This window comes from Phoenix dactylifera, chromosome 1 (genome assembly GCF_051530095.1).
Source record: "Phoenix dactylifera cultivar Ajwa chromosome 1, Ajwa_hap1_PhDact_Kaust_v1.1, whole genome shotgun sequence".
Lineage (NCBI taxonomy): Eukaryota > Viridiplantae > Streptophyta > Magnoliopsida > Arecales > Arecaceae > Phoenix > Phoenix dactylifera.
In genome coordinates this window covers 12,813,774-12,840,258 of record NC_143190.1, presented here as the reverse complement: position 1 = coordinate 12,840,258, position 26,485 = coordinate 12,813,774, and the positions used below count along the sequence as shown (strand labels likewise).

At 38.2% G+C, this 26,485-nt stretch overlaps 1 protein-coding gene across 2 annotated transcripts; it reads right to left on the bottom strand.

Moving 5' to 3' along the window:
- Window positions 1–14,621: 14,621 nt before the first annotated feature.
- Window positions 14,622–26,359, bottom strand: LOC103721972 (uncharacterized). Of its 2 annotated transcripts, XM_039134528.3 has the most exons (4): window positions 24,232–26,359; window positions 23,543–24,148; window positions 22,813–23,098; window positions 14,622–22,580 (listed from the first exon to the last, which is right to left on the bottom strand). In XM_039134528.3, the coding sequence occupies exons 2-4, from the start codon at window positions 24,104–24,106 to the stop codon at window positions 22,444–22,446; spliced, it is 987 nt and encodes a 328-aa protein (XP_038990456.1). In that variant the 5' UTR covers window positions 24,107–24,148; window positions 24,232–26,359; the 3' UTR covers window positions 14,622–22,443. The 2 variants fall into 2 exon arrangements, with proteins under 2 accessions (XP_038990456.1, XP_038990458.1); XM_039134530.3 differs by having other exon boundaries at window positions 14,622–15,035; window positions 23,543–26,359.
- Between the last annotated feature and the right edge of the window lie 126 nt (window positions 26,360–26,485).

Sequence of the window (26,485 nt, the reverse complement as noted above, 5' to 3'; positions counted from 1 at the left end):
GATTTCCACCCGTTCATTTTATTATTCTTACTTTTTGGGAGTTCCCCCCCTTGCAATTCAGATCGCGTATCTATCAAGCAGATTACGAGTTCTATACTTTTTAAATGTCACATGTACCCAGATGGCCTACTTTCGACTATTGGAAGAAGATGCCCTAAGTTAACCAAATCAGTATATATCTATATATATAATAAAGCTGTGAAATCGGCTGACTCGTCTGAATGTACCACCTTTGCATTAAAAATTTGGGATATAGGAACCAGCATCCAAGCCCAACTACATACTCTCCATTCGTCGAGGTGATCGTGGTCATATCTAGCACTGGATTACTTTGAGTGGAAGACAAAGGCATTTTTCATCCAAACAATCAGCACTTATGACGTAAAAAAAAACACGGAAGTGTACATGACTTGTTATGATGGAAAGCAACGTTTGTTGTCCGGACATAATCGTCTCTATCTGGCAACATGACAGTTAAATGCATCAATACAGAAGTTGATATCTAAGAATCATAGATGTCTCGTGCCTCTCAAAAAATGGGTTATGGATGTCTTTTTCATGCAAACAAGGAGGTTTCTTAACACCAGCGGATAAGTTTACTTCAGTCATTTTGGTCGTTCACCTACTTTTGTTATGCGAACAATTTTACAGCCATGTAAACTTTTTTTCACGCCCCGTGCATATTTTAGTGTAACCTTACTCGAAAAAATATAATATGGAAGACAAAAAGGCAGAAAGGAAACTTCAGCTTTATTTTACGGTAGTAGGGTCCGGCCATTTTTTTTCAGAAGTGAGGGCTCCACATACTCTATTAAGCTCATGAAGGCAAGTACCAACTCTCATAATATGCGGGAGTAAAAGAAGTACAGAAATGTATATATCAGCTGGAGGGCAGAGCATAGAGGAAAGTCCAAAGAAACTACTTGGCTCAATTCTACCCGGCACTAAAAGCAACCAAGATACATAATAAAGATTGATGGCTCTCATGAGCCACTTCTTGCAGTCTGTAACGGCCCAATATATTTGGAGGCTTAAGACTGTTTTATTTTTAAGGCATTTTCTGCAGTGAGTCGGTCTAAAGCAAACTCATAAGGGGGCCTTTTTCCTTTTTATTTTGTCTTTGAAGTCGTTCCTGCGGTGGGGCTTCTTTGGTCGGGGCCTTAGGCGACTGCCTAAGTCGCGTAAGGGTTAGACCGGCCCTGCTTGCAGTGCCGTCTCCTTAGGAATATATCGTTATTGTGTTGTTTGTGTGTATCATAAATTTATAAAATAAATTAAATAGTAAATCGATAAATAAATAAATTTGATCTCAAATGAAGATTTAACTATGTAAGATTGTTTCGTAAGTAGGTCCAGCCCACTCTTGAGAGGCCCATATAGCCCATTAGGGCTTTATCCTTGCTTTCTTTGGAGGACCGCATAGGTGTGTGCGTGAAGAAAAGAAGAGGTGCGCGAACCAGAAGATTGGCTGTAGCATATAAAAAAAAACAAAGAGAGAACAGTGAGCGGAGGAAAGAAAAAAAAACACAAAAAGGAGAGAAAGCGAGCCAAGAGGTGCGGTGATACAAAGAGAAAGAGGGCACAACTTGCAGCATCAATTTTACATGTCGTACGGAAGAAACAGATTTTTTTTATCCTTTCCTTTGGGTGTAGTTTTTACATGGAGATTTAACAAATTGGGTTTCTATCTAAGAGTTGTATTGGATGCTATATAAAGTTACAGTATTCATTGTTAGGGAACTTATTTTATTTTTATGTTCATCATATTGTGGTAGTTTAGGTGAGATCATTGTTGCTCTTAAAGAGGTGATATTGGAGTTTTTCCAATTTGTTGAGAACTCAAATTTTTGAGCATAAACTTAAATATTGTAAACTTTATATTCATTAAAGTGGATTGATCATATTTGCCCCATTGTTTTTTTCTCTACACTAAAGGGTTTTCCACGTAAATTTGGTGTGTTTTCTATTGCTCTTCAGGTATTTGATATATTGCCTATATGAATATTACTTTTAGTTGATTTAGAATTTGGCTTAGTTTATTCCACAATATCCCTATTTTGGCCCCAACAAGTGTCCACCTAAACCAGAAGCAGTTATAGATGCTATAATGAAACTTCGTAAGAAGATATCTCGAGAAATCTTTGAAGATAGAACTGTGTCTCAACAGGAAAATCGATGTTTTTCTACCAATCACAAGTTGGGTATCAGAGCCTAGGTTGTGTAGGTATAGAGATATTGTGGGAGTAGATGGAGAATTTTTCGAGTACCATGATAAAACTTAATACTTCTAATTATTCTATATGGAAGCCTATGATGGAGAATATCCTTTACTGTAAGGATTTACATGAGCCCATTGAAGGTGTTAATGCTAAACCAAAGGACATTGGTGATAGTAACTAGAAGAAGATGCACAAGAAAGTTATTGGATATATCAGACAGTGGATTGATCTCAATGTGTTCCATCATGTATCTCAAGAGACAAATGCCTACAGCCTTTGGATGAAGTTAGAAAGTCTCTATGAGAGAAAGACAACCCAAAACAAAGCCTTTGCAATTAGGAGGCTTGTGAATTTGAAGCTGAAAGAGGAAAGATCTGTTGCTGAGCATTTGAGTGAGTTACAAGATTTGGTGAATTAGTTGACCATAATGAAGATAGTGCTAGATGATGAGTTGCATGCATTATTGCTATTAAGTTCGTTGCCCGACAGTTGGGAGACTTTGGTGGTGTCATTTAGCAACTCTGCTCCTGATGAGGTGTTACAATTTACTATGGTGAAAGATAGCTTGCTTAATGAAGAAACAAGGAGAAAAGGCATAGGTAAGATGAGTGCAGAGTCTCTTGTTATAGAAAATAAGAGAAGAGGTAAGAGTAGAGATTTTAAGAGATGCGGTACTTCCAAAAGTCAGTCTAATGTAAGAGAAAAAATCAAGTGCTTCTATTGTAATAAAGAGGGTCATATGAAGAAACACTGCAAGGCTTGGGAAAAAAATTGCAAGAGGAAACAAATTAGAAGAAGGCCAACAATGAAGACACCACTGCTTGTGTTTTACATGAAGTAATGACAGTTTTCTATGTGGGAAAGAACCAGTATTGTCATGTTGCAAATCCTGATGTGGAGTAGATAATTGACTCAACATGTTCCTGTCATGTCACTCTAAGTAGAGAGCTCTTTCTTACTTATAGAGCAGATAAATATGGCAAGGTGAAGATGGAAAATAATAGTTATGTTGATATTGTGGGAATTGGTGACATCCGTTTTGTTACCAATGTTGGATGCTTTTTCACACTCAAGGATGTGCAACATATTCCAGATATGTGCCTGAATCTGATCTCCACTAATACTCTTGATATAGCTAGGTATGATAATTATTTTGGCAACAAGAGATGGAAACTATCAAGGGGGTCAATGGTATTTGTTAAAGAAAAGCTCTGTTACACACTTTACAAAATACAAATAAGTTGTGCGATGATACAGTGAATATGATCGAAGATGATGCTTTACTAGATCTATGGCACAGACGGCTGGCTCACATGAGTGAGAAAGGATTGTAGATTTTGGAAAGAAAGTCCCTCATTCCTTTTCATACAAGTATGTCATTGAATTCTTGTGATTACTGCTTACTTGGCAAGCATCATAGAATTTCTTTTTAGAAAGCCTTTAGTAGAAAATTCAATATATTGGATTTGGTATATTTTGATGTGTGTGGTCCTATTGCAGTAGAGACCTTAGGTGGCCGCAAATATTTTGTTACCTTTATTGATGATGCTTCACGAAAGGTGTGAGTTTATATTTTGATGATGCTTCAAGCACTCTCATGCTTTGGTGGAGAGAGAAACAGGAAAGTCATTGAAGTATCTTCATACAGATAATGGAGGTGAGTACACATCTAATGAGTTTGAGAATTACTGCTTAGAGAATGGTATTAAACATGAGAAGATAGTTCGTGGTACCCCACAGCATAATGGTGTTGTAGAAAGGATAAATCGCACCATTATAAAAAAAAGTTAGATGTATGTTGAGGATGGCTAAAGTGCCTAAGTTATTCTAGGATGAAGCTGTACTTACTACTGCTACTTAATCAACCAGTCTCCAGCAGTTTCTTTGAGTTTTGATATTTCTAAAAAAGTGTGGACAACGAAGGATGTTTCCTACTCTGATTTGAAAGTATTTGGGTGCAAGGTATTTGTACATGTGCCTAAGGAACAACGGGCAAAGCTTGATGATTAGGCCATTCCTTGCATATTTGTTGGCTATGGAGATGCAGAATTTGGCTACATACTATGAGATCCAGAGAAAAAGAAGATCATCAAAAGCAGAGATGTGGTTTTTCATGAAGACTAGACATTAGCAGACTTTGAAAAAGTAGAGAAACCGAGTCAAGCAGTTGAAGGTGTTCCCGGCCTTACATCTATCTTTTTGCCTCCAAAAAGTGTCACTAATGGAGAAGAGACACAAGTTGAAGACCAATATAATGAGCTAGTTGTTGATGATGATAATTTGTTTGAGAAGGAGGAGCAGTCTACTCTGCCAGAGAGTGTTAAGCAGGAGAAGCAGCCTACTACGGTAGAGTCTCAAGGTTAGGAGGTCTACAAGGGAGCATTGTCCATCAACTAGATATCCTAAATTAGAGTTTATTTTGCTTACTAAAGAGGGAGAACCAGAGAGTTTTTAGGAAGTGCAGACTCATAAGGGGAAGCAGAGCTGGGTGAAGGCTATGCAGGAAGAGATGAGTTCTCTACAGAGGAATGATACTTATGAGTTGGTAGAGCTTCCTAAAGAAAAAAGTGCTCTAGAAAGCAGGGTGTTGAAGCAAAAGATGGATGGTGAAAAGTTAGTGAAGTACAAAGCTAGATTGATGGTAAAAGGCTTCAAGCAGAAGAAAGGTATTGATCTTGATGAGATATTTTCTTCAGTTGTCAAAATGAGTTCCATTCGAGTTGTTCTGGGTTAGCAGCTAGCTTTGATCTTGAGCTCGAGCAGTTAGGTGTGAAGACTGCTTTTTTCCATGGTGATTTGGAGGAAGAGATATACAGAGTTCAACCGGAAGGATTTGAAGTAAAGGAACAAGATCCGCTGTACCGACCATACCGATGTACCTACCTCGATACCGGTATCATACCGAACCGAACCAGTACTGTACCAGTTTGGTTGGTTTGGGCCAAAAGCCAAAAAAAATTTGAGGTCGGTACAAGCCGGTCGGTACGGATCGATACGGGCCGGTACGGGTCAGTACCAGTTCAGTACAGGCAAGTACCGGCCTATACCGACCGGTACGGGTTGCGAATAATCGGAACCAAAAAATATAGCGGTACCGTACCGGCTCCATTCGGTACCGGTACGTACCGGCCCGTATCGACCTATATGGATCGGTACGGCAGACTATGGCACATGGTTTGTAGGTAGAAGAAGAGTTTGTATGGGTTAAAGCAGGCTTCAAGGCAACTATACAAGAAGTTTGATTCATTCATGGTGGGTCATGCTTATACCAAGATAGAGACAAATCATTGTGTGTATATTAGAAAATTCTCTGATGGTAAATTCATTATTCTTCTGTTATATGTAGAAGACAACTTGATAGTAGGACAAGATATTTAGCAGTATGAAGGCAGAATTGTCCAGGTCCTTTGACATTAAAGACCTTGGTGCATTATAACATATTTTGGGTATGCAGATTTTTCGTGACAGAAAAGCCAAGAAGCTGTGGTTATCATAGAAGAAATATATTGAGCGAGTACTGGAAAGGTTTAACATAAAGCAGCCTAAACTAGTCAGTGCACCTCTTGGCGGTCACTTCAGACTGAGTAAGAAGACTTGCCCTTCTATCAAGGAAGAAAAGATAGCATGACAGTAGTTTCATACTCTTTTGCAGTCGGGAGTTTGATGTATGCTATGGTTTACACACGCTCAGACATTGCTCAAACTGTTGGAGTTGTTAGCAAGTTCTTTGTTAATCCTGGCAAAGATCACTAGCAAGCAGTGAAGTGAATCTTCAAATGCTTGAGAGGTAGCTCCAAAATGTGCTTGACTTTTGGAGGCTCAAAACCAATTTTGGAGGGATATACAGATGCAGATATGGCAGATGACCTTGATGGAAGGAAATCAACTTCAGGATACTTGTTTACTTTTGCAATAGGAGTTGTATCTTGACAATAGAAACTACAGAAGTGTGTTGCCTTATCTACCATTGAGGCTGAGTATATTGCAGCTATTGAAGCAGGAAAAAAGATGCTTTGGATAAGACGGTTTTTTCAAGATTTGGGTTTGAAGCAAGATGAGTATATAGTTCATTGTGACAGTCAAAGTGCATTTGACTTGAGCAAGAATGCTACATATCATTCACGCACGAAGCACATAGATATGAGATACTATTGGCTATGCCAAGTAGTTGCAGAGCAGTTAGTACTACAACAGAAGATTCGTACTGAGAAGAACATAGCTGATATGATGACAAAAATTGTGACCAAAGAGAAGCTGAAACTTTGTGCCAGATTGGCCGACATGGATTCTAACTAGCAAGTTAGAGTACAATCTCCTTCCTCTGTGAGATATAGGAGGAGATTGTAAGTGGGTCTAGCCCACTCTTGGGAGGCCCATATAGCCCGTTAGGGCTTTATCCTTGCTTTCTTTGGAGGACCATATAGGTGTGCGCGCGAAAAAAAGAAGAGGCGCGTGAACTAAGAGGTGGCTGCGGCACATAAAAAAAAAACAAAGAGAGAACAGTAAGTGGCGGAAAGAATAAAAACACAAAAAGGAGAGAGAGAGCCAAGAGGTACAATGACATAGAGAGAAAGAGGGCACAACTTGCAGCATTAGTTTTGCACGCTGTACGGAAGAAACGGTTTTTTTTTCTTCTTATTTTTTTGGTGTGGTTTTCACATGGAGACTTAACAAATTGGATTTCTATCTATGAGTTATATTGGATGCTATAAAGAGTTGCAGTATTCATTGTTAGGGATCTCATTACATTCTTAGGTTCATCACATTGTGATGGTTTGGGTAATATCATTGTTACTCTTAGAGAGGTAATATTGGAGTTTTTTCAATTTATTGAGAACTCAAGTTTTTGGGCATAAATTTGAGTATTGTAAACTCTATATCCATTATAGTAGATTGATCAGATTTGTCTCGTAGTTTTTTTCCTCTACACTCGAGGGTTTTTCCACATAAATTTGGTGTGTTTCCTTTTGCTCTCCAGGTGTTTGATATATTGCATGTATGAATATTGCTTTTAGTTGATTTGGAATTTGGCGTAGTTTATTCCACAATATCTGTTTTGGCCCCAACATGTTTGACACTATGTCCTTAAGATAGATTTTGCCCTCCACATAGGTGCTTTGGATCTCTTGAGCGTCTGCCTCCCAAGATACAATGATCTTTATAAACAAAAGAAGAACACCAATTTGTTTGTACAATGAACCAAAAATTGAGTTTTTGGACTCTCTTTGAATGAACTCACCAATGCTCTCTAAGAACTCTAGAATGAGAAAACTAGATGAGTTGAAAAATTCGGTGTGTAAAATGGTTGGGAAGGCTTTATTTATAGAGTTCATGGTGACTTTCCAGAACAGACATAAAGAAGAGATATATCTTTTCTATTCAAATGAATAGATACATCTCTACGAAGAGTCACGTCTTTCATGCTAACAATCATGTCTTTCAAATAAAAAGATGCATTCATATAAATGAATAGATGCAATAAAAAGATGCATCCATATAAATGAATAGATGTATCTCTTTTGATGCAACTCTTTTGAAGAGACACACAGCTTCTAAGAAGCAACCTTTCAAGTGGGTCATTTTAGAGCTTATTTTCTCATTCACCTCTTATTGTGTAACAGTTTGTTTCAGTACAAGTACTCCAGGAGATTGCTAAGACCAAAGGGACCCCAGGCAGGAAGAAAACCTCATTCCAGCCAGAGGAGTTGAATGTTGATCCTCCATTGTTCCATTTCACTCCAACTTTTTGACTAATGGTCCAGATCGTAATTGAGAAATTGCATTCAAGAGTAGATGATCAAATATTTCAGGTCCAGCCTTGCATAAAGGATAACAGAAGAGAGCACTCCAACCATTTTAATCTTCCCGTGTTCAGCTTTTTGATAGCTAGCCATATGAAAATCTTGATTATTTTTTTTCAGGACTAATTTCCTTCCAGAGTGCCGGTGCTAAGGCAGACTATCCCTCCATAATTGATGAATCCATAGAGGGACTGGTCAGAATATAACTTACTAGAAGGACTTGACAGAATATAATTTACTAGAAGAAGCTTTTGGTACTTTGAAGTATATCAATGGACTTTGAAGTACATCAACGGACAAAGAAGAGGATGGCTTCTATCACGGTGCATGATGATATGAAATACTGTCTCACTCAATTGGAGGAGCAAGTCACACAACTCCCAGAGCTTTTGGCTCGACTTCTACCTTTGGATTCAATACCTGCATCTCCTATCACAAATTATCTCTAACATCCGGGGATGATGAGAACTTTGTTTTGTTGATATTGAAAGAGGTGGATACTTCGAAACTGATCATGAATTGAAATTAGAAAATTAAGAGGCTTGGTCATTGGATGAGAAAGCAAGTGTTACCCTTACAGGAGCTAATTTTCTCAAACAAGAAGAGCTCTAATCCAAAAGGATCATATGACCTGCCATGGACCAATCTTGCAATTCTAAATAGGTTTAGACGAGCTTCAGAAGCAAAATCTGTTAATCCAAGACTCAAATCATATACCAAAAATTTGTGAAGCCATAAGTTTTAATCCAGAAAAAAATATAGTGATGTGATTGAAGCAAAGTTCATATAGGAGTCAAGGTCTAACTTCCACCCAACTTGGATATTATTTTATTTTTTTGGTAATTTATTTTAGTTAATTAGAATAGGAAGAGGAATCAAACTTGATTTGATCCCGACTTTACTAGCACAAAAGGAGCAAAGTTTTTATTCTCTTCTAGCTAGAAGAGGAGTTCAACTTAAATAAGGAGTGTGACCTATGTAGAATAGTAGATAACTTACAACTTCTCTTTTAGCTAGAAGAATAATTTGATTCAAAAAAAGAGGACTTCACTAACACAAACAGAGAGCATATGCTAGGCTTGCTTTGCTCTCGCAATTAGGACTGTTATCTGCCCCTTTCACATTAATCAATAAAATGTGAGGTGGGCTTGGAGATAGCCCAACTCTTTTGGGCTAATGGGCTGGCCTAAGTGGCCAGGCCGTTGGGTTTAAGCATGTGCTGCACGTGTGGGCCGAGAAGAAGAAGACTCCAGTTAGGAGTCTTCCTCCTCCCCCAATTCTGGTGGACTCCCAGAGTCCTAGGGAGAGCCAAAGATGGGCTAAAATCCTAGGATCTCGTCTACAAAGGAGCATCTACCTCCTCCTATGGACTCCACCATTGAAATCACACACACAAGCACTGCTGATTTTCGAACCATTACCAAGCTATTCCTCGGAATTCCATCGGAAAGGATGGTCCAATCATCCACAAAGCTTCGTCGGACTAAAGTAATGGGTCAAGCCTCTTCTTCCTCTAGGTTTTCCGGCTCCATAGCCGTTGCCGCCGTTTGATTTGGGTCGGCGAGCTGCCAGAATAACATGAATAGGGCATTTTCTATTTTCTTCTTCTTTCTTGGTTTTTGCTGACCACCGCCTACAATGACTCATTGCTCAAGGCCGTCGCCGTTGCCATCACTGGAGGCTGCTATAAGCCGCCGTCCATCAGCTCTTCCATGACTCGGTTTGAGGAGAGAGAAAGAGAGAGCCTCCCCTATTTTGAGAAGAGGATGAAGGCTTTCTCTCTCCTCTCTTTACTCTTCTCTCTCTTCTCTCTCTAGTTGGGCCAAGGATTTTGGGGAAGAGAGATTCAGAGGATGGGATGATAGACCCCTGGCTCTCTCTCTCTCCCCTTTCCCTTTCCTCTCTCTTTTTTTGTTTTCTTTTCCTCTCTTTCTCTCTCTTTAATTGGATCTATGGACCTTAGAGAAGGATCGCACCCTCTTTAATGGATGGAAAGAGAGTCTTGAACCCCGCTCATGGTCATGCAGTGCATAAGCCTTACCTAGAGAGTCTTGAACTCCACTTGTAACCATGCAGCGCATAAGCATTATCCTGACCATTGCCGAGCACCGTTAGAATCTATAATCATTAGTCCCTAATGTATTATCTATACTATAGTCTGATTCTTATTTCATAAGTTAATTAGTTTGATTGGCTGGAGCAGACCGATCCGGATCATCGGATGTTGTTAGCTAATCGACCATGTCATTCCTTCACGGTGACTTTTAACATATTATTTTATAAATATTTTTATAAATATAAATTTTAAAATAATGTCAAAAGTGTGTTCAAATGAGGGAGGTGTTCTTGTCAGCCTTCGCTCGAGTAAAACTTATGGATGGCTGAATACTACTAATTACGAATCAAATATCAGCAGCATGGGCACATTATGGATGCAGACACGCTACCTTTTCTTAAAATTAATAATTTCAAGAAAATTATTTGTTAATAATTAATAACTCAAAAAATGTTACTCCAGTCGAATTGTAGATACGCTCCTTCTCGACAACATATTCAAAAATTATCCTAAATAAATAGTAATTTTTCAGGTTATTTTTACATTTACACAAATTTTGGTATAGGTTTGGGATCAGCCACAAATATTCAAAACTTGTTAATTTTTATCCTGTCCAATGAACGAACAATTTTTAATATCAATTTTTAATGAAGTTTACCCCTAATTTTGCTAATGTTAGTGGTCAAATTACTGTGCAATTAACCAAGGACATAGGGAAGAAAATTACCTAGCTAGAATGAATATCTAGCTCAAAAAAGTGCAAATTGGTCGATCTAATGTAAAACCCTTTAACAATTTATTATCTCTTCATTCCTCTCTTTTTATTTTTCAAATGGTCGACAATACGGGAGTCGCCCTTTAACCCACTTTATGGGTGGCACCTTGGTGTACCACTTGATTTGAGGGATGTTCGGATCTACCCTCAAACCACTCAATACACTGTCAGTTCCAACAGGTCAGGCAAAAGGCTTTCATTCAAATGCAACTTGTCGATACCGAGAAGGCATCACAGTAGAATACATACATCTATGTATGTATGTAAAAATTATGTGTAAAACCAAGAATTAGCAAACAAAAAGAAGAAATGCATGATAACCTTGTATCCAATCCTAGCTATTGATAACTATGCAGGGGTGTTCAATCTGCAGCATTAAGTTGTCCGGTACTCGTCACCCCTTTCGAAGACTATTTCCTGTAGCCAACAAAATCTTTTATGAGTCAACCTTGTAATTTGTTCGTGCAAATAACCTCGTGTCACACCCAGATCCGGAGCATAATTTGTCATGCCCTAGATCTGAAACATCACATGGACATGCCACTGAAGGATAAACCCTCGATAACATAAAGCCAAACAATTTATTTAAAATTTCAAATTCATCATCTTAACTTTCAAATTCATCTCAAAAAAAATATAATAAATAAAGATTTAATTTTATTGTTTATTAAATGCAATCAATATTGGTTCAGCGTATTTATATCAAATATAAATACCAACACATAAGCCTCAATATTTAGAATATTACTAAGCTACAAATTTATAAGCACCTAAAGAACTAAAGTTTTGCTATATAATTCGCCAAGCTTGCTAGGACGAACTCCGAGCCTAGATCATCCTTTATCCTTACTGACCTTATTCACCTAAAAAAAAATACAAATAGAGATATATGAGCGACACAGCTCAGTAAATTGATATTTTATTACTTTATCGGATCAAGCATAAGTTTTTTCATATTAAGGCATTATTTAAGAAAAATAACAGTTATTGCCAAAATAAAATATTTTATAGTACAGTATATTAAAACAAATTATAAAGCTAATCATACATGCCTAAATCACCCATCTTTTCCGAAAACATAATTCCAAGTTTATATAGCAAAAAAAAATCATAAATCATTCTTAATGTCATTTAACCATATTATGGATTAAAACATTACTCAGATATTCATGCTACGGTCACTTTATACCTCTGATAGGGCCATAATCAACTGCAAGTCACGGTTTGCCAATATTATATTCACTGGCTGGGCCATTACCAACTATTATACTCGCTAGTGAGGGTCATTACTAACTATTATACCTGCTAGGCTGCTAGCGAGGATCGTTACCAACTATCATACTCGCTGGCAAGGGTCATTACCAACTATTATATCCGCTGGCAAGAGCCGTTACCAATTATTATACCCGCTGGCAAGGGTCGTACATAGCTTTTTGAGAGCCTTTCAAATACTTATATCTTTTTTTCTTAAAGTATACACATAAATAGATGAAAAATACTAATGGGATAATTAGATTCATATTTCATAACAAAGCTATTTCATTAAAACATTCATGGAATAATTTTTTATAATAAAGCATGATTTTCTTAACACATATGTTGATGCATAATTTTAAGAAAATATGACATTTCTACAAGTGAATCTTATGCAAGAAAAACATGATAATTTGAAAAATAATAAGAAGTATAAAATTTACTTATTTCTTTTGTCTTAAACTATCAGACTTTACCAGGCAACTCTGCAAGATCTATTTGACATATTAACAACAAAATTAATTTTTAATTAATAACTTTAAACAAATAATTCAAGAAGACTTGACCGAGCATATAGTGATTTCGTGTGGGTCTGATCTAGATGCTTCGCTCAATAAATTGGCTTCAATCATGACCAAGATCAATCAACATGGTACATTAATGGAGTTTCAGGGACATTTAATAAAATCGGAGTGTTCGGTCCAATAGGTGGCTTGGGCACTAAAGCAGTTCAAGGCTTCTTTCCGAGGGCCAACTCGGGTTCGTAGATCAGGTCAACATGACCTGATTCTGGGTTCCATAGATATTCTAAAGAGAGAAAGTAGAGAGAAAACAAAGAAGAGGAAAGAATCCTTCTTTCCATCTCTCTTCTTCCTTCCCCCTCGCCAGCAATAGGTGGCAGCCGCGATGGCCCAGCTGCCCACCCGACGGCAGCCTCAGGTGGTCGTAACCCCAGCCAAACCTAACAGCCGGCGGTGGCTAATCATAGCCGAAACCGAGTTGCACTATTTCGGATGAAGCTCCAGTGATTGTCGGCTCATATCCAAGAAAATAAAAGCCCAAAACTCAAATAAAGAAAGAGGAGGAGATGAAGAACTCATACCTCAAACTGGCGAGGCTTCTCGGTAACTCTTCCCGACGATGAATCGAGGAGAAGACTTGGAGAAGGGTCGTTGAGATTGGCGACGATTCTTAGACTCATTGTGGACGGCTTTCAATAGAGAAGGAGCTAAATAAGCAAAATCTCTGCCAGAATTGGAGGAGGATCGGAGTCTCCTCTGCATCGTGCCATAAGGCATAGTGGGCTTGGGCCTGGCCTCTTCGGGCCAGCCCACAAACCCAAGGGTGGGGCTAGCCACTGTCGGGCTGGGCCTGGCCAGTCCGGGCCAACCCACGAGCCCTAAAAATCAGGGCTTGTAATTTGTTCACACCAATCTCAAATACTCGTTCACAACTACCATCAATGTTCTCTTTGGTGGTCCACTTTTATCATCTAATCAGATTTCCCAAATAGAATTCGTTCTTTGTTGGCATCTGCAACCTTCAATGCATGACTAAAACTGCTAGCGTGTATGTTCATGATGCGTGCCTGCATGTGCAAGCATGTGTGTGCTGTATGTATTCGTTGCCTCTATCCTGGTATTACTTGCAAGCATGTGTATGTTGTAGTGCTCCACACCATGTTTATGGTGTATATGTTTGTTGTCGGGCAATTGCACTAATAAATAACATGCTCTGTTCAGAAAATAACATGCTCTCTTCTAATCCTGATTAACATTCCATATAACTTTATCCACAACTGTTTCCATATCACTGTCTTCCATAAGTGTATATACCTACCATCCTTGATTAATTCTTATTTCAAACTTGGCTGCCTGTTAGGCCATCCCTTGTCAGCTTATACATTACTGTTTACTCAGTTCATCCTTCTCCTGAAAGATGGTAGCAAGCAGTTTCATATGCTCTGACATTCTACATAATGCTGAAGGCAAAGGTCCTAATTCCCAATTGGTGTCGCTACTCTAAATGGAGCTCTAAAGGCACAACGTCCACCATAATTTTATGTAAAACATTGCTTTCAACCATTTCGCAAGGCTTGAGTATGAAAGTGAATCTTAAATATGATACGACGCCCGGCTTTACGACGCATATAAATGGCACTAATCAGTATAGCCCAGGTCTGTAAAAATTCATGCTTTCATGTTCATTGTAGCCATGCATCAAAGTTGATAACCCAAAGAGATGTAGAAAATTCCTAGGACCATAGGAGGGGCCAATGACAACTACTGCCCAAAACTGTCCAGGCCAATGTCCAAAAAAAGACTGGATCATAAACAACTTGCCAGAAACAAAGAACATAAACCCTGTCAAGCATGAGATGCCTTCATAGTTCATATTTAGCACATTCAAAAGCAGGGTTTTGCCCAAAGCTCAAGCTTTTTCACAGTCCACCTAGAAAGCTATCACAATCAATATACTTCCACCAATCTATGACAAAAAAAAAAAAGGATTCCGAGGAAAAACACATCAAGGGCAACGATAAAGATCAAATACCAGAACATGAGATTCTTTACATCTAATTACTAATTGAAATATTCCAAGACAAGTGGTTGCTTTGCTATCCACAGTAAGTCTCGCATCAAGTATAGGTTGGCAAGGGGAGAAATTTGTCTTTCAACGTATTTTTATACATTGATCCAACAAAACTTCCATGCTAATGACATAACCACCGTCCACCAACTCTTTGGAGCAGATATTCAATAACCAAGGAGAATAAATGGCAATGAGGTCCAGGTCAATTTGAAAAGAATTATTGAACATAGCATCCAACAAGCCTCTGTATGTATATGGAAGGGTATGAAGTCTGGAACAAGAGCATATTACTTCAACTTTATGGATTTAATTTAATTCGTCAGCAAAAGTCCTTGCCACTGGAAAGGTTAGAAATTTCTTAACAAGTATTTATAGAAATGAAATCTAGAATTCAAATCAAACCAAGTCATAAGTCAGCTCAATCATATGCAGCGCAATACCTACACAATTACAAAAAGTCTGTAACTGAGATTTGAATAGGATGCTTCATTCACTAAACAAATGCAACAGCAAAGTGCAAGCGAACAAAGACAAAGCAATTGGTATGCATCTCAATACAACATAGCAAACATTTCAAGAGCATAAAAGTTTATAATCAGGTCTAATCTAGTTTGTAAGGAGAATAAGTAACCATATGTTGCTGCGTTTTTTCTGATAACTAATTAAGCAGCAAAATATGGCTGATTTTGGAGTGCACTAGTGTCACATAGCGCTGATGATACTTGTAGAATGTATCTCAATAAATAGTCAAAGGAGTACAGGAATTTTATCGATGTTGATATGTCTGCCTCTTTAAGATTCTCTTATAAGCAGAATCCCATCTAGCAGTTGAAAAGTTCCTATGAACGTATGTATGTGTATGTATGTATGTAGGTATACATATGTATGTGTATATGTACGTGTATGCATGCATGTATGTATGTACGTACATATGTACGTATGCATGCAGGTATATTTTGAATTTCCATCTTTGAAGTGTACTTTGATTTTGTTTGATCTGAAAACTCAAAAAGTTCTTTGCCAAATCTTTCTATGAGAAAAGGGCAATCCAGTTAGGGAGGTCCAACTTTGCAGTTTAGCGAGTCAAGGGATGAGAGCGAAGAAAGCAATTTTTGCTCAATGCATATGTCCAGCTCAGCTCCTTAAAAAAATGAAAGACATGCTGTCTTACCCTGGGCCTTATGGCACAAATGCCCCTATAATGTTGGTGGTAGCTATTTTCAAGAGCAAAAGAACAATGGAACATAGTCCTGAATAATCATGACCATGTATAAAAAAAATCTTTAACGTTGTCATTTCGAAATGTACACTTTTTTTTTTGTGCTACACTGGACGACTCATACAATTCTAGTATAAATATATATCCAAAAATATCAAAATACAGCAAGTCACAAAGGGCCTGAGACAGCTCCCCTTCACCAGTCCAAAGAACCCCCCCGAAGTGGTTTGCCACAAAGGAAACCACCCCCATCCATAATTCCATTAGCCTCCAAATATATGCTTCAATGGTTCAACCTCTGTTTCAACTCCCAAAAGTGAGTGGGAGGTTAACACCCCCCACCCCATCCCACCCACCGCCCTCAACCCCAATCTGGAGGCTTGTGCTCTGCTGGGCCCTCTGAAAGTTTTTTGTCTTTTTCACTTACTCCTTACCACACTGACTTGACGAACCCAAGAGGACTTAATAGCAGTCTTGACCTGTCGCTCCCACTTCATGTTGACTTATAAGCAGCCACTTCCTTTCATGTAAAGGCAACATATTCTAACAACTCTATCAACAAATTTGTTCATCCCATCCCAACATTACAAGTTTAGAAATGATTGGTGGTGTAAAACTTCTCCAGTTTGATTAAGAGCTATTATATTTTCTAATCCTCGAAAATGGCACCTAAAACCAGCCATTATTCCAAAAGCAATATATTTTGGACTACAGCATATCATCACCAGCATTATAAAACCTTCTTGGCTGAACTATCGAGCCAATGCACAAATACAAAATCACTTCATAGCAGGCCAACAGAAAAGGTCCTGCTCCTAGGCAAATTTGTAGTCTATTCAAATGGGAGAATGCTGGGCATAACACTGGAGAAATTAAGATGTAAGTCAAACCAAATAAAGTTGAAAGAAAAATGCATCAATCCTAAATGTGAAACATCATTTAAAAAATCAAGCTCAAGAATAAATTTTTATCATAAACATTTTAGACGTAATTCAATTATTGGCTGTATCTTCATCTCATCCCCATATCAAGCCACTTATTGAGGATCCAAGATTCTAGGAATTTTGAATTTTGAATTCTGAATTTTGAATTTCAAATAGCATAAATTTAGGATTGATTCTAGAGATCCATTTATTATTTTTTTCTATCTTTGTATCATCCTAGTTGTAATGTCTTGTACATTCTCAACTATAAATATGCATGATGACTACCTTATAAGATAGATAGAAAAAGTTCTCCATAATATTTTTTTTCATATATTCTTATTTTTCCACATGGTATCAGTCTATCAGAGCCTTTAACCTTTGCTATCTCCATGGCATCCTCCTCCAACTCCATGCCTACACCTATCACTCTGCCTTCAATTGTTGTTCAACTTAATAGAAATAATTTCATTACCTGGAAGGCACATACCCAACCTCTCTTAACAGCCAACCGACTATGGGATCTTATAGATGGATGGCACGACCTCGCCTCCACCTCCAACGATTGTCATAACTTCAAATAATGAAAGAATAGAGAAGCCAATCTCTAATCCAGCTTGAGTCATGGTTTCTCCGTGATAAAATCGCTCTGGCGTGGCTCCTCAACAACATATCCAATGCGATGATGGTTCATGCTGTCGGATTACCACAAGCACAAGATGTTTGGCTTGCTCTTGAACAGCTTTATGACATCCAGAGTGAAGCATGTTACAGTACTCTTATGACGGATTTCTATGCTCTTAACAAAGGTTCGTTCTCTATAGAGGATTATAAACAGGAGGCAAAGAGGATATCCGACAACTTGGTTAGCTGCAATTAATAGACCAATATCCCCTGCCGATTTAGGCCATCAAATCTTGCTTGGCCTTGGTCTGGAGTACGAACATCGTGTCTCTACACTCCTTACCACGAGGATTGCCACTACTTTTGAAGAACTACATGGCATTCTTCTCCAACATGATATCCGACTGAGATTCTAGACTTCCAAAACTCATTTAGCTACAGGTGAGATTCCGCCCACTACAAATTATGTACAAAAAGGCAGCCAACGAGGTTCGCCACAATGACCCCAGCAGCCAACGCATAATTTCTCTAATGATGGATCATCTATTTTTTCTCCAAAGGGATCTTACCACCAAAAGGGCCATGACTTAAGACCTCCAAATACTACTAATGGCTGAACTCAAAATAAGGTACGTTATCAATTATGCTGCAAATATAGGCACACGACCTTGAAGTGTTACCATCGCTTCGATTAATCATATCAAGCTACTTCTCCACAAGCACATGTTGCTGCCATGAATGATTCAACATGGTACACAGACATATGTGCCTCACATCACATGACTTCAGATTTGTCTAATCTTCATCTTAGTTCCGACTACAATGGTCGTGACCAGGTTTCTATAGGAGATGGTTCAGGTTTGGCTATAAAAATCATTGCACTCTCTTTTACACACTTCTACTCATCCTTTCCAACTTAAAAATATTTTACATGTCCCTCAAATCACCAAAAATCTTTTATCTATATCTCAATTTACACGTGATAATTTCTGTTATTTTAAGTTTTCCTATGACCATTTTTGTGTGAAGGACCTCACCTCTGCTCAAACCCTCCTCAAGGGCACATTTAAGGATAGAGTTTACTATTTTTTACCTAGGAGTGTCACCAAGAAGGCTTCTACTGCATATGCTGCATCAACTAGTGTTTCTCAATTTCTTTGGCATCAACATCTTGGCCATGCTTCTATGCCCCTTTGTTCTAGAATTCTTAATAAATCATGTTTGAATTTTTATAACAATAATAAAGTTTCAAATTGCTCTACATGTCAATTAAGAGTCGCTCTTTACCCTTTCCACACTCTCATTCTAGATCTTCTTCTCCTATTGAATTTGTGTATACTAATATTTGGGGGCCTTCTCCTATTACGTCGCATTTGGGGTTACACATTTTTTAGATGATTATAATCGTTTCTCCTGGTGTTATCCATTGAAAAATCGTTTTGATATTTATCATGTCCTCCGTATTTTTCGGCTGCACATTGAAAATATTTTACAATGTAAAATTAAATTTCTCCAAATTGATTGTGCTCATGAGTGTTAATCGCAACCGTTTCAACAAGAATTGAATGATCATGGAATTGGTCATCTCATGCCCACACACCTCCCAACAAAATATGGTTGCAGAGTGCAAACATCGCAATATTGTAGAAGTAGGCCTTGCTCTTCTTGCCCAATCTAATCTTCTTTCTAAATTTGGGATATGGCCTTTGAAACAGTTAATTTCCTCATTAATCGTTTACCCACACATGCACTCCATTTTATTTCACCTTGGAAAAAATTGTTTAATAAATAGCCATATTATAAATTTTCTTCGTGTTTTTGGCTCCTTATGATTTTCCTGTCTTCGTTCCTATAATAAAAATAAACTAGAATATCGTTCTCTTCCATGCATCTTTCTTGGTTATCCCACAGATTTTCATAGGTATCAGTGCTGTCATCCTTCTTCTGGGCATATTTTCAAATCTCATGATGTTATTTTTGATGAGAGTGTTTTCTTATGCACAGAACTCTTCTAGTAACACTCCCAAGTCAACCAATAGCCCTCTTAATGTCTTTTCTTTACCATGGCTTACACCCGAGCCCAATGATCCGTCAACATCAACCCACATTGATCCACTCGTATCTTCATCCCCAAGTCCTCAAACTCAGCCCAGCTCTTTACAAACACATGACAATGATCCAACCACGATATGTGACCAATGTTCTATAGCCACTGTTGAATCTGTTGCTCTTGAACCAGTGACTTCTTCTTCTCACATTGGTGGTCATCATATGGTCACACGCTCCAAGGATGGCACACCCAAGCCACGTCGCTTTAGCGCAAAATATCCCTTGGCATTTGTGGCTTCTAGTATCCCTGCTGAGCCCACCTGCTTCACTCAAACTTAACATGATCCTCAATGACGTGAAGCGATGACATATCAGTACAATGCCTTGCTCTCTAATGGTACCTGACTTTTAGTTCCACTCTCTCCTTCACAACATGTTATTGGCTGCAAATAAGTGTTTAAAATCAAAAGATGATCTAGTGGCTCTATCGAGCGCTATAAAGCTCCTTTGGTTGCTAAAGGCTTCAATCAACAAGAGGGTATTGATTATGATGGGACATTCAGCCCAATTACCAAGCCTGTCACAATTGGCATCGGAATAGGCTCATCCTCTTCTCTTCATGCCTATTCCGACGCCAATTGGGCTAGTGATCTTAATGACCGATGTTCTGTAAGTGGCTTTAATATTTTTCTTGGCCGTCATCTCATATCTTGGAGTGCTAAAACGCAACGTATTGAGACACGTTCAAGTACCGAATCCAAATACAAAGGACTTGCTAATGCTACTGCTGAATTAATTTGGATTCAATCTTTACTATAGAAATTGAAAATCTCACTTTCTCAAGCCCCTATACTTTGGTGTGATAATTTATTTGTCATATATCTTACTGCCAATTCCGTCTTTCATGCTCAGGCCAAGCATATTGAAATTGATTTTTATTTTGTTCGAGAGCGAATGGCTCGTTGCAGCTTCATGTCCAATTCATCTCCTCCAATGACCAACTTGCTGATATATTGATTAAAGGATTTGTCTCCCAACGCTTTCAACATTTGCGTCCCAAGCTCTTAGTGGTACCCACCTTAGCTTGCGCGCAGGAGGGGTGGTATTGGCAATATCTTCATCTCAACCCCATATCAAGCCACATATCAAAGATCCATGATTCTAGAAATTTCGAATTTCGAATTTTGAATTCTAAATTTTGAATCTGAATTTTGAATTTTAAATTTTGAATTTCAAAATAGCATAAATTTAGAATTGATCCTAGGGATCCATTTATTATTTCTTTTGATCTTTATATCATCCTAGTTGTATTCTCTTGTACATTCTCAACCATAAATATACACGATGACTACCTCATAAAGTAGGTAGAAAAAGTTCTCCACAATATTTTCTTTCTCACATAGTCTTATTGTCCTACATCAATAAAGTCAACAAAAATATCCAGAAAAGAATGAAAAAAATAAAATAATAACAATGTGTGGTGGTGCAGAACCTTAGAAAAAGGGCACACAGGGTTTCTGGATAATAAATTTATGAATAGTTTGAAAGTCATTCCAGCTTCATAGAAAACAAGATAATTTTTCAAAACTAGATTGAATGAGTACGAGTATGTTCCCACTATTGGAACAATTCATTTATGTCCTATGCTCAGAACTGCAGAGCATAGACTTCATGTCAATGTTAAAAGTGGGCATTTAAGAATAGGAAGTTCTTCTCATTTAGCAAACACAAGGAGTAGCTCCAGACAATATAAAGGCTCAAAATGTCTCAGAGAAATAATGTAAAAGAAACTATTTTTTCAGAAAAAGGTCAATCTATTCAAAGGTCCTTTATTAATGTAAAGGGACACTGCAGTACGACCAAAATAACAAGTAAGAAACCACAAGAGATTTTGGTTTAACTACACTGATGGAAAGTTGAAAAATAAGCATCATATATAGCTGGTACCAGTGAACGGTTTGTTTACTGGTAATGAAGGAGATCCAAATCAGGAGATCGTTCAATCAAGAAAATTCATATTCCTTCATAGTTTATGTTGCCTAGAAGTAAGTATTAGCTTTGACATGGTAAGGAAAAGAGAGTGCAGGGGAGTAGTCTGTCATAAAGCAGGCTATTGGAATTTATTGTTTTCCTGTGAGTTTCTTCTAGCAAGTATTGGTTTTTGCAGATATCCAAAAAGTTTACATAATAATGCAACTCAGACGTACAGAAAAACAAACTGGAAACTTTTGGTTCTTCTAAGGTCTCGCCACTGGAAACAGAAATATAAGATCATCTTGTGATAAATAAGCAGCCCCAATCAATAAAAGTGTTAGTACAGAGAGGAACACAGTCAAACAGGTAACAGAATCTTCCTCTATATCATCATTATCTGCTATCACTAAACTTAACATTAATCTGGCCTATATGCTTGGCCAGCCATTGTTCTTTCAATTGAAAAAGATCATAAAAATTCTGAAAAGGGCACAGCTCAATACTTATCTGCTTAACTCCATCTTTGGGCTGTCAAATGAATGAGCTCATGTTAAGCTCAATATTTGACACAAAAAGGGGTTGCTCAAATAGTAAATGAATCAATCTTGTCAATTCCTTAGCTCACTCATGTTTAGCTCGAATAACCTAGGATTTTATATGCACGCAGAGGAATATACATACTAATGAAACCACAATATCAAGCTAGTGTTCTCTCAGGAGAAAAATAAAGATATCAATCTAATGGATTGAATTTTTAGTAACCAATAGGAATTCCAGCCGTTACATTGGGATGTAAAGATTGCGTTCGCTACAAATGTAATCAAAGACCTCAGGTTCCGAGAACAATTTTTATGAACATCTCAACTTTGCCTCAAATTTAATTGAGCCATGCTCAAGATCAGATTAATTACAATTCTGCCTATTCTTTATGCCAGATGGAAATAATAACATACAGGTTCAAAATATGTATCCAATCAAGTGTACATTAACTCCTTTGCAAATAATCAAAGGTACTGAGAATAGGTCGTGAAATAACCAAGAAATAGAGCATCTCAGAATCAGTGTTCCATGTGAAGCAGATAAAGATGCTTGCTCTGAAAGTCATCAAAATCTCCAATTAATAGGGAAAAACGGCATATGCATAGAAAGCTTCAAGTGTATTTTTATAGTTATAACAGGCATGTGCAGCCCAATTTTTTAACAATCTCAATAAGAAGATGGAGAGCATTTATAATGAATAAATTCTAATTCAACAGCTTAGGGAACACAAAAGAAAGGGTATAGCCATATGCAGCACCGATCAAATCAAGTAATGAACAGACTCACCTCTTGATGATGCCCGGACGACCACAACATGCATTGCTGCATTATTAGGTGGCAGCGTCAGATGAAGAGGATAAAGCCGCCCATTCAACGAATTCCGGTGGCAGACAATTATATCCCTGAGATTTGTTTCCTCCTCCAATTTTTGTGTCAATTGCTTGACACCCAGCTTATTGAAAATGAAAGAAGACCTCTCGAAGCTCTCGTCCAAGTTGCCATCATCATCTGCAACAGTGTAGTGGATGGTACGGCCCTCCACCTTGTGCAGTGAGCCCCAAAAAGAAGATGACTGCCAGCATAAGAGTCTACATATCAGAGACTCCAAACAGAAGCACATCTACGATATAAGTATCATATAATCATTGCAAAATCAAGACCACGAAAGGACATCCAAGATTTAAGAGTAGATAATAAAAGCCTATTTAAGAGCATTCTAAAGAACAAAATAGAACAAATGATGGAATTCAGGAAATTTCAAGACCTAGAACAAGACAAGAAATGCAATTCAAGAACATGAACGATGTGAATTCAACTACAATTAAGATTAAAACAGCATGATGAATGTCAATTCAAGGACAGTTAGGGTACAAAAAAAGGGCAGGCAATGCAAATTCAAGAACGGTTACAATTCGAAATACCGCACCAGAATGCAAAGCCAAGGACAGTTGAGATGTGAAAAAAGAAATTCGAATGCAATTTCGAGAACGACTAAGAATTAAGAAAATTACAATACCTCTATTTTGGACAGTCTCAGGGACACATCGGAGGGCCTGGAGGACTGAGAACACCTGTCGGGCTCCGGCGGCAGATCCAACGCTACGGAGGGAGAGGTGGAGGGCGAGGGGGTTGTTATATCAAGGATGTGGACGTCCCACAAGATCCAGGTCGGGGCGATGGAGCAGTGAGGGGGGTAGTGGCTGACCGAGTTGCGCCACGGTGGGAGGCCGCCGTTGGCTTGGAGGAAGCGGCCGTCGCGGGTCTTGAGCATGACCTGGAAGCCCTCGCGGATGGGCTCCCACTCGACGGAAGAGTCGAGGCGGGTGGGCGCGGTCTGGATGACCTTGCGGCCGGCGCAGCCGAGAAGGAAGGGCTCGTTGGAGGCGGTGAGGTAGAGGTCGTGCCGGCTCTTGAGGCGCACCAAGGGGTGGGGCCCCTCCACTAGCTCCACCGCCCACCGGGCGTTGTAGGAGGCGCCTCGGCGGTCCTGGCACACGTTCTCCTGGTCGTCCTCCGCCATCAGGTACTTGTCGAGGTGGCTACGGAGCCGGACCAGCCTCGCCCTGTGGAACAGATCCATCTCGTCCAAGATGAAACAATGTTGGGCTCCAAGATCCGAATTCTTGATCAAAAGGGGTGGAAAGAAGCCAAGAAAATGGGTTAGGGTAAGCGAAGGAAGAAGAGAGAAGGGGGTGGCACGAATACCTGGAAACTGATTTGGTTCAGAGAGGAGGCGGCGCCACCAACGCGGGTCCCCTGCTTCTGGCTTTGGTAAATCACAACAGGCTAATCTGTAACCTTCAGCTTAAGAATTCAAGGGCAGGAACGGAGGGAGGAGAGGTGGAAGCAGGCGTCCAGCGAGAGGCGGGAAGGGGAGGCGGGGAGATTAATGGGGACGGCGGGGAGAGAAAGGAAATGAGATGAGGAGAGAGGAAGGGAGTAGAAGCGGAGGTCGAAAACGGAGAAGGGTAATAAGTGGATGGAGATAAGGGAGCAGGGGAGGAGCATCGGATCGGTGAGGAGAGGCGGTGAGGAGACATGGGTTCCGATTGGGGAGGGAGGAATGCGGGGAGAGGGAGAAGAGTGCTGGGGATCGCGGGGAAGGCAGGCTGCGAGGGAGGGAAGGGGTCGCGTGGAATTACAAATACTAAAACTTTGCACGTGCGTTTCACGTGAAAGTTTGCATGTAGGGGTAGGGAAGGAGACCTGTTTTCCAGAGTTGGAGGTAGTAGAGAAAAGATTAAAATACTATACACATAATGCATAATAATTATTTTTTAAAGAAAGATAAGTTTTATCCAAAATAAATAAGCTATTAAACAAATAAATTCAAAACTTTTATATTATGGCCAACAATTAAGATTTCAAATATCATCAAAATGAGAGATACCTGGTACCGTACTGTTCTAAAAAAACTTGCATATTCTCCTGCGGCGTATTTTGAATTTTTTTTTCTTCTGGTGGATGATTTTGAACCTTATAAATGATCATACATTTTACAAACTCAGCTATATCACAAATATGGTCTTGAAAATGGGATAAGAAATGAGATGAAAAAATGAGTTATAGAGAATGATAAATACTTCATTCGTAGTTCTTTAAAAGAGTTTGTATTATATATAAGAATTAGCATCCAGTGTAAGGTATAAGATATTTTTTATTTTTTAAAGTATTTTTAAAATATAATATAGTAAAAAAATAAATTATAATAAATAGAAGATTTTAATAACTAAATTTTAGTTGCACATTAAGTAATAAACTTTAATAATCATTAATATCAGTCCTTGTACGATATACAAAGTGTGGTATTTTTTCATTATTTCAACTATTTTTGAAATGCATTGTAACAATGTAAAAAAATATAATAAATAACAGGCATCAATAACTAAATTTTTATTATACATTAAGCAATGAACTTTGATGATGATGGAGAAAAACTCTTATCACTAATAATAGTGTTTATTAATAAATGAAGAAAGCACAAGCTAAGCCTCCGTGCAAAAATTTTGGTCATTGATATAGATATCCACACAATGAATGACGAATTTTGCATAAATTAAACCATATTAAGCAAAATAAGCTCTAATGATGGTTGTACAGAAACTCATATTATCTATGTCCACAGAGCTCTACGCAAGTGTCTCTATGCAAAAACTACTATTATTTATATCAGCATCATTAATACCAGTCCTTGCACGATACATAGGGTACAATTTTTTTCTTTTTTTAATTATTCTTTGAAAATATAATAATATAATAGAAAATAATAAATAAAAAGCTTTGTTAACCAAATATATGTTGCAAATTAAATAATAAACTTAATGATAGCCAAACACACTAATACTGAGTTACAAATACATGCATCTACATGGCGAATAAAGCACTCCGCACAAGCCAAACCTTCTCTCTCTCTCTCTCTCTCTCTCTCTCTCTCTCTCTCTCTCTATATATATATATATATATATATATATATATATACACACACACACACATCAGTACATATGTATGTATGTAGGGAAGGATGATCCATCCTATGAAATAAATATTCATGAATATTAGAACATCTCAAGTTATACAATAAATATTCATGGATACTAAAGCATCCTCTTTTTAAATATCACCAAAGTTGCAATGCTTGATGATGAGGTCAATCTCAGTTATTTGGATCATGACTTGATGTGGATATAATTTTAATAAAGCTTTTCTGCACAATCTACTACCTGACCCAACTTCATTGGATCAATAAATGCTTTGATTGGTCCATTCTGACAAAGTTCATACACAAGAACCAAGTAGCCAACATTGGATGATAAAATCACTAATGGTATAGGGCCCAGAAGTGTCAATTCCCATCAGTAAATCACAGAATATCATGATTATTGGTAGAAGTGGTCTCCATGCTAATCTTATACAAGAATGGGGACATGGTTGACCAGAGATAGATGATAAAGAACATAAA

Excerpts from the sequence above, each read along its gene's own strand:
- LOC103721972 (XM_039134528.3), bottom strand. The coding sequence starts at position 24,106 with ATGGATCTGTTCCACAGGGCGAGGCTGGTCCGGCTCCGTAGCCACCTC. Across the intron at positions 23,099-23,542 it reads TGAGACTGTCCAAAATAGAG|TCATCTTCTTTTTGGGGCTC; the intron begins GTATTGTAATTT and ends TTATGCTGGCAG. Across the intron at positions 22,581-22,812 it reads CGTCCGGGCATCATCAAGAG|AGCAAGCATCTTTATCTGCT; the intron begins GTGAGTCTGTTC and ends GATGACTTTCAG.